General features: G+C 36.4%; 1 protein-coding gene across 1 annotated transcript; it reads right to left on the bottom strand.

Moving 5' to 3' along the window:
- Positions 1-3778: 3778 nt before the first annotated feature.
- LOC135078198 (uncharacterized) lies at positions 3779-5306 on the bottom strand. The gene is made up of 2 exons (XM_063972785.1): positions 5207-5306; positions 3779-4982 (listed from the first exon to the last, which is right to left on the bottom strand). The coding sequence occupies exons 1-2, from the start codon at positions 5216-5218 to the stop codon at positions 3900-3902; spliced, it is 1095 nt and encodes a 364-aa protein (XP_063828855.1). The 5' UTR covers positions 5219-5306; the 3' UTR covers positions 3779-3899.
- Positions 5307-8525: the final 3219 nt, after the last annotated feature.

Raw genomic sequence — 8525 nt, 5'->3', positions numbered from 1 at the left:
CATGCCCCAAAATTGGTTGTAAAATTTTACTAACAAACACTCCGACTCTTATGATTATAGTAATCATACATTAGATAATTAATTATAGGTTCATATTGTGCCTATGTAATAATATTTTTATAGTAATCCGAGTAAATTATACAAAGTAAAAGCAATAAATTAATTGAATGTATAACAATGCCGGAATAATAGAGAACTGACGTTATTTATCGACAGAATAATTAATTCTTCAGGAAATTATGAATTAATTTGCATAAAAACGTATTAAATTATTATGCTGATATAATGAATACTGACAAGCGTTTATGCAGTTATTTTTTTTATTTAAAAAAATATTGTTTGCTGTGTAAAGCTCAAAGTTGCAGTGGGCTATGCTCGGCGTTTCTTTATGAGATTGAAAGATGAGATCCGTAAACGAACTAAAGTCGCTAACGCAGCCCGACGGATTAGCAAGCTGAAGTGGCTAGGCAGGGCACATATTACGCAGAACTGAAGGCTGATGGGGCAGCAAGGTTCTAGAGTAGGGGGTGGGTACCGGAAAACGCAGCGTGTGACGTCCACCCACAAGGTGGACCGACGACATCTTAAAGGTAGCAGGAAGACGTAGGCCGCTACCAACCGGTCAACACGGAAATCATTGGGGGATGCCTATGTTCAGCAGTGGACGTTCTATGGCTAAGATGATGATGATGATGAAAAGCTCGTGGGCTAAAATCCCCCTCGTGGGCTAATTTCAGAAGAAATGAGATGTAATGATAAATGAAACTTTCTGAAAATAACTCTTGAACAGAAACTGGAAAATTCAGTCTGAAGCATCGCTATATTTATAAAATAACGCTTGCACATAAGTAGAGTATTTAAAACCTGTACTCATTAAACTTTAGATTGTTATATTAATTTGTGGCATGTTGACTGCTTATATTGATATTAGCGATTTTTCGCTCTGCTTACGGCTACGTAATGTTACTCATTAGGAAGACAATACCGATTGCTTATCTAAAAACCCGCAACTGCCTCAATTGGGGGCGTTGCAACTCCTTTGTTTGCGATTTTGATTAAAAAATACTTGTTTTCATTGTTTGTAAATGTCTTTATGAAGACGATAGCTCATCATGAGTTATGTGATTCAGAAATATGATAAACTTTTTTGAATCAGCTATTTTTGCGTCACAATGTGCATAATATGGATCACATAAGATCATTTAAGCTGCTTCTTTTAGCCTAGATATTTTCTCTTCAACGGCAACCTATCGCTAGCTCGATTCTTCTTCTTCTCAGTCGGTACACTCTTGTCAGAGTGGTCGTGGTCATCATTGTGAATCCCGATGAGTGGTTCCTCGCAATACGGCGCTATACCTCGCTCACTACAGCTTTCCGGGCACTTTCGCTAACCGAACACTTAGTTGCGGCCTTGATCTGGTCCGTCCATCTCATTGGTGATCTACCACGTGGTCTGGTGCCCTCAACTTTTTCCTGCACTACGAGACGCTCGAGCGCTCTATGGAGTCATTACTGCGCCGAGATACATGGCCGAAGAAGGTCAAATTGCGCTAGCTCGATGGCATCCTAGAAAAAAATCATGGTACGCCTATTGTTTATACCACAATATTTCATTAATTCGTAAATTCAATCAAAAAGAAATCAACACTACTGTTGTCAACGAGTTTTGTTTCGCTACACCAAATTTAAAGTGTGCAACACACATCATTAGGAAGACAATAAATGTGATTGTGTTGAAGCAACTTGCTTGACCTAGCTAGATGATGTTCAGTTACTTTCAGTGAAAATATACCTCCCTATAAATTTATTTGATGTTTAATTTAATTACATGGTCATTTATTTTGCAGTTACATAATACGTTCGTTCGTTCGTTTCAGCCGAAAGACGTCCACTGCTGGAAAATGCCTCCCCCAAGGATTTCCACAAACACCGGTCCTGCGCCGCTCGCATCCAGGCACTTACCGCGACCTTTTATCAGATCGTCGGTCCACCTAGTGGGAGGCCTACCCACGCCACAATAATTAATATGAATTAACGAGAATTGCAGCCCTTATTTTCTAATGTAGTTATACCTAGTTGTAAAGACTACTATGCGTTTAAACATTAAGCGCCAGGCTTAGAAGACAAAAAAGTGTACTATGCATGCATAAGTAGATGTAGAGACAACTATAGTGAACATTAATTTAGGTGCCAGTTTCAGAAGACAAAAAAGCAGTTCCATCATAAGTCACTGTTAAGTCAAAGGCCAGAACATAAGTCATCACAAAACGTGAACTTAAAGCACTAACAAGTCTCAACTTACGGGGCAGTATGGCGAAAAGCGTTTGCGCAACTCTCAGAAAACTCGTAATTTTGCGGACACATCTCTTCCTGGTATAGTCAGACTTGAATATAATTATGTATTTACAACCACAGCAATACATTGAGGAGTTTTAATTTGAGCTTTAGGGAACTCGGAACTGCGACTAAACTGCTCTATATTGCAAGAAGATAGAAAAGAAAAGAACGAATAAAAAATAATATAAGAAATTGTAATTCATTGCTGATAAAAAGTTCGTTTGGTAGACCAAAAACCTGTACCTATGTTATGTGTTAGATTTAATCATTATTGACTTGTAACTGTTCCTACTTACGATAACTATACTACGATAGTTCGTTCGTTCGTTTCAGCCGAAAGACGTCCACTGCTGGACAAAGGCCTCCCCCAAGGATTTCCACAAAGACCGCTTCTGCGCCGCTCGCATCCAGGCACCTCCCGCGACCTTCACCAGAACGTCGGTTCACCTAGTGGGAGGCCTGCCCAGGCTACGTCTTCCGGCTCGTGGTCGCCACTCAAGAACTTTCCTGCCCCAGCAGCCATCGGCCACTACGATGTCTACGATAGTAATGGGACCATTTTGCATGTTTAAAGTGTTATGTCATCATTCTGTGTGGTCACTCTAAATGTAACAGACTGTTAATGTTTTATGTCCGAGTGTACTTCATTTAGTATTCACTCAGGCTTTGCTTTCTACCTCGTAGACGACATTTGTCGTTGACATTCGATCAGACGGAAGATCACGAGAACGTGTGAAAACCAAACGATAAATAAGCTGGCTTTGATAGTATGTGCGTGTATGTAATTTCTTAGTAAAGAAAAGCGGCGATTACGTTGGAATATCAATGATATTATGTTAGTAATGAAAGCATTATTTGAATACTTTATAGTGTGTGGATTACCACACCTGTAGATTAGTTGGAAAACTTGAATAATGTGGTTATTTAACGAACGGTTTGATTAGCAGATATTATTAAATTGAAATAATAGGTGGAGTAAACATATGTTCTCGAGTGGATACCTTGTTTCAGCAAATGTAGAGTAGGAAGCCTGATGTACAAAAGACTGACGACCTAAAGAAAATAACAAGGACTGGATGGAAAAATAGGAAGAATGTGCTCTTTCGTCCAGTCGGGATGATGATAAAAATTAAAGTAAGTAATGTTGAAAATTTGAAATCATCTAATCGTTGTTGGCCATAAAACAAATCAGCAAATATTTTGATTGTAGTTACAAATACATAATTCAGGATTTATAAAAGATATTATGCAATTTATGCTAACCTAAACTTTAGTGTGATTTAGGTAGAGCAATTTCATTATTTACAAATAATTTAAACATGATTGCTAGTTTTATTCTAGCAAAGAAACAATAATCAAGCGCCTAGTGAATTCTTTGCTAGCGAATTTGTATACGGATGAAATTAATGTTTCGTTTGATGAAGGCGATTGGAATAAAAAGTTGTTAAATTTTCAAACCCACTTTAATAACACTCAACAATAAATAGATTCTCACAAATCATAATTCATCCCATAACACAAAAACAGGTTTTTAAAACAATTACCATAAGAATCAAAATAGTTTAGTGCTTCCAGCCGTGTCGAAGGATTGGTGATTTTTCAGTAGGCAAAGATGGGATGATACTTACATGTCTAATCCCTCCAATAATGGGGCGTCGTTTGGTGGTGACCTCTTTCCGTATAACCACTGGAGGGGATTTCAGGATAGCTTGAGCTTTAGCCAAGGCATTTTCTTTCTCCAACTTGAGCACAAACTTTTGATACTCAGCTGATTGCTTGTGATCCTCAATACTAGAAGTATATTTCTGATAATAAGAATCATCTTTCTGGGTAGCTGTCTCCTCTTGATTATCTTCTGTCACTTGTGGGTTTGAAGGTTTACGATTATACGGAGATTCGTACTTGTCAAATTCAGTTACGAATTTTGATATTTCCTTCACTTCTTCCGGTTTCGGAGCCTCGGGTGAGTAGTCAGGCAAATATTCATATGGGACAAGTTTGTACTGTTTCTTATGTAACGGGTCCTGTTGAACTTCAAAAAGTTTTGATAATTCGTCATTGTCTTGGTGTTGATGAGGTATCGGATGGAACAATTGTAGCTTCGGAGTTTCATGAACTTTCTCATCGGTGTAAATCTTTATGAACGAGTAACTTTCAGGGAACTTCGTGTTAGGATTTGGCTGGTTCAATTTTTCCAAAGGCGCAAAATATTTGAGATCGTCTGAAATCTTCGGTATCGGTGTCCAGCTTTGCTGGAATTTTGGCAAAAAATCGGCTGAGTTTTCGTTAGTAGGTTCTTCTACTGGCGGTGGTGCACTATGTAAGTTTGAAGCTGGTTTTTGGACATCACTTTGGTCTTTATAGTAAAATATGTGTTGTTGCTCCAGCTGTCTTTTTATTTCAGCATCCAGCTTCTCCAGATCTTGTTCACTGACGCTTTGGCTTTGCTTTTGGCTTTTTTCAGCTTGACTCGCTTCTAAGGCCCGGATCTGGCTTGGCGTTAAATATAGAGTTACTTCTTTCATGACATATCCTCTGTCACTGCTAGGAGCGGCTGTTGGTGAGCTTTGCTCAAATTTGTATGGTCCGGGATCATCTGTGCTTGCCCGTACTGTGACCAGGCATATTGACACCAGAAGATATTTCTGAAAACAATAACAAAACACTTTAACAGAACTGATTTGCGCTGATGTCGCTAATATTGTTTAAAGATAAACTAGAGTCCGCTACGAAGGTATCATCCGATATCATGTTTCAAATTAATTTAAATTATTTCAAAATCTCTACTATTGATAAAGAAAATCTATCATTTCAATGTTTTCGCTATATTATTAATAGAAATTAATTTATATTTCGATTATTAACTTACTATTAAGGTCATTTTGTGGCTTTGTCACCCGCTGCGTTGCGTACGAGCATCTGCGCATCGTATCCTAAGTCCACATACTTTATACACATCACTCTACCACGGAAACGCCATTTGAATTGCAATTAGATCAAAATCAATGAGGTTACGAAATAAAGAGAGGAAACATATTATAATACTTTGGCCGCGTATGCAAATATTTGCCTTATTAATTCGATTTGAACTCTGAACCACTTAGTTTGCTGCAATTCTTGTTAGGTTTACACAGTTAAGTTTCCTTTTAAAGGAATGACTCAAAAAGCAGATCAGAAATTAGCTCGATCTTGAAACTTTTGTTTATAATACAGATTATCTTAAGCAATATTGATCTAATTCTATACATTCTAGTTTACCCAATAGTAATAAAACTTAAGATAAATTAACTACCTCAAATCAGGGATCTGTGGGTCTAGAAAAAGTGCACATTATAATAGCAAACCAGTCGAAAAGTGGTCGAAAGGCCTTTTGACGGATTCTATTTTCGATTCAATCAAAAAGTGCAACTTGTCTAGGGGGGCTATAGACCACAAGAAATTGAATTGAATTACAAATTCCGAAAGAAGGAACCTATCTATATATTTCGTGGTTAAAGCTAAGAGGAAGAAAAACAAATGATTGTAATGTCTATCAGGAACTAATAATTCTTTTTCAATTTCGTTACCTTCTCTATCTTCGAGAAGACCTGTGTAGTTGATCTCACCCTATTTGAATCATAGAGAAACATTTATAAATAAAATATTAAAAGCAGAATAATAACAATGAAGCCATAGCTCATACCAAAAATAAGCTCCTTTCATAACAGGTGATTAATCTGACAATTAAATCTACACATATAAATATTTTGACCATTTATTGGCGAGTAAATTGATTTCATTCTGTGAATAAAAGCTACTTATTAGTATAATTGGAAACACGTTAGCCTAAAGATGTAACATTTATGTTAATGTTAGGTGAAACCGTTGGACTATTAGCATGATAGGGTTGCCAATAGCAACATTAGAAGAGTGATATTTTCATAATATTAAAGTAGGTATTAGTAGAAAAAATGTTAAAATAAAATAATTATGGCTCATTTGTATCGTTTTTTTGTTTGGAAATACAAACGGAAACGACTCTACAATTCCACGAACAACTTCTATGCAAAATAACAACTTCTATTCAAATTGAAAATAATCATATTATTGATTTGTTGTAACTACAATATTATAATTCATTTTATGTATTAAGTATGATTTATTTTAAAGCAATAAACTCAAATTGACAACCCTTAATGATGTCTCTGCCGCGTGGAGGTAATACGAGTGTGTTACAGAATAATCATTTAATTAATCATTAAAAATAATATTTTAATTGAAATATAAACTAAATAAAATAGTAAACCACATTTCAAGTTTTAACTTCACTCATTATAGGAATTATTATTATTACACATTTATTATAATAACACTAGATGCGATTGTGGTCAATTACTTGTCTTGCATAAAAAAATTCTGGAAGTTTTCGAGGATAATTCTAGGACGTAGCAGTTGTAAGTCCTGTTTAAAAGCTTATCTTACAGTAAATATTAATTTTATAAATTTTAATAAAATCGATACATCAACGCCTTCTCTACCAACTCGATTGCCTTTCGTTTTAGTTGCATATAGTGGTGATGTTGGATCTCGGATCTTGTATTAGCACATACAAAGTTCATTTATATATCAATAGGTGGCGCTCACAGTTTAGTTAGATGACTGAGCTTTTAAGTTTGATAAAGCTTGTTTAGCTCTACCTTATGATAAAATATAACTGACCGTAAATATATTCTACTCTACATTTCACACCTCCTGCTAGATAATCCTTTTAAATGTTATTGTTTTTAAATAACAGACATGGTAAATACATGATGATTGATAATGGTCCTAATAAATTAATAGCGCATTTTTTTTAAATTGGTGTAAGTACTTACCTACTTTTCACACTACATTTATGTTGAGTTACACCATCTTATTTTGACTTTAACAAGTTATTGTTAAAGTTTTGGTCAAAGTAAGTTGGTCGGCAGAGTAGAATACATTTGTCACTAACCCCTATAACTCTTCCCGCGGGTGTCGTAAGAGGCGACTTAGGGATTACATATCAAACAGAGAACGGGCAGCAGCGCTCTCTGAAAAACATCAATCTTTTAAACTGCGATCACCAACCCGCCTGCCAAGCGTGGGGATTATGGCAAAATCCTCCACTATAGTGGAGGAGGCTCATATAGTCCAGCAGTGGACTGTAAAGGGCTGTTGATGATGAAGTTGGTGCAATTCAGCCTTAGGGGAGAACCGTATAATCTTTTATTACACTCTGAATTTATATGACGCCCAATAACGCCTGTGACAACACGCTACCTTGTCCTCAATTCAATTCTTTCTTGCTATTCCTCTTTGTTTTTCGTATCATAATTAAATCGCATACAACATTCATCATCATCATCATCATTTCAGCCACAGGACGTCCACTGCTGAACATAGGCCTCCCCCAATGCTTTCCATGTTGATCGATTGGTAGCGGCCTGCATACAACATTATTACGGTCTAATGACTAATAATAACTAATAAGTTGCTTTGGGTCGTGTTTACATGACGTTCATTAAATGTAGAGCGTTTTATAAAGAAAATCCACGATTTTTTTTATTTACAGTTAGGTTTAATGTCTTTAATTACACAAGTAGCTTCTTTGTTTACTCTGTGGAGTTACAGGAATAGTAGTCTTTAAAGATAATACTTGCAAGATTAGAATCCACAACCGCGTCGGTCAATTTTAGAGTCTGACAAGCGAAGTACCACATGCAATAGGGCAATGAGGTTCTGGATTGGAGGTCACGTACCGGAAAGCATAGCGTAGGACGTCCACCCACAAGGTGGACAAATGATCCTATAAAGATTGTAAGAAGCCACTGGACGCAGGCTGCTTCCAAGCGACTAATCTGGAAATTATTGGGGAAGCCAATGTTCAGCAGTGGACATCCTGTGGCTGATGGTATGTATGTTCAGGGGCCGTCTCATTTGATTATTGTATGAAATGATTTCAATTGTGTGTTTCTCAAGTAGTTTTATGCTGTTCTCGTAGTTGACATAAAACCATGAAACTTCATTTTACAGCAACTATGAAACGTTCATTTTATAAGCATCGGCTTGTTTTTTTAAATAGGTAGGTACACATCTTTATATAAATCTTTTGAAAATATTACTATAATGATTGATTATATCAAACAAAAAGCCATTTCCATTACAAAAAGTTGTGGGCATATTTATTG

This window comes from Ostrinia nubilalis, chromosome 14, assembly GCF_963855985.1.
Source record: "Ostrinia nubilalis chromosome 14, ilOstNubi1.1, whole genome shotgun sequence".
Taxonomy (NCBI): Eukaryota; Metazoa; Arthropoda; class Insecta; order Lepidoptera; family Crambidae; genus Ostrinia; species Ostrinia nubilalis.
Note: the sequence above shows the minus strand (reverse complement) of the source record. Positions and strands in the feature narration are given on the sequence as shown.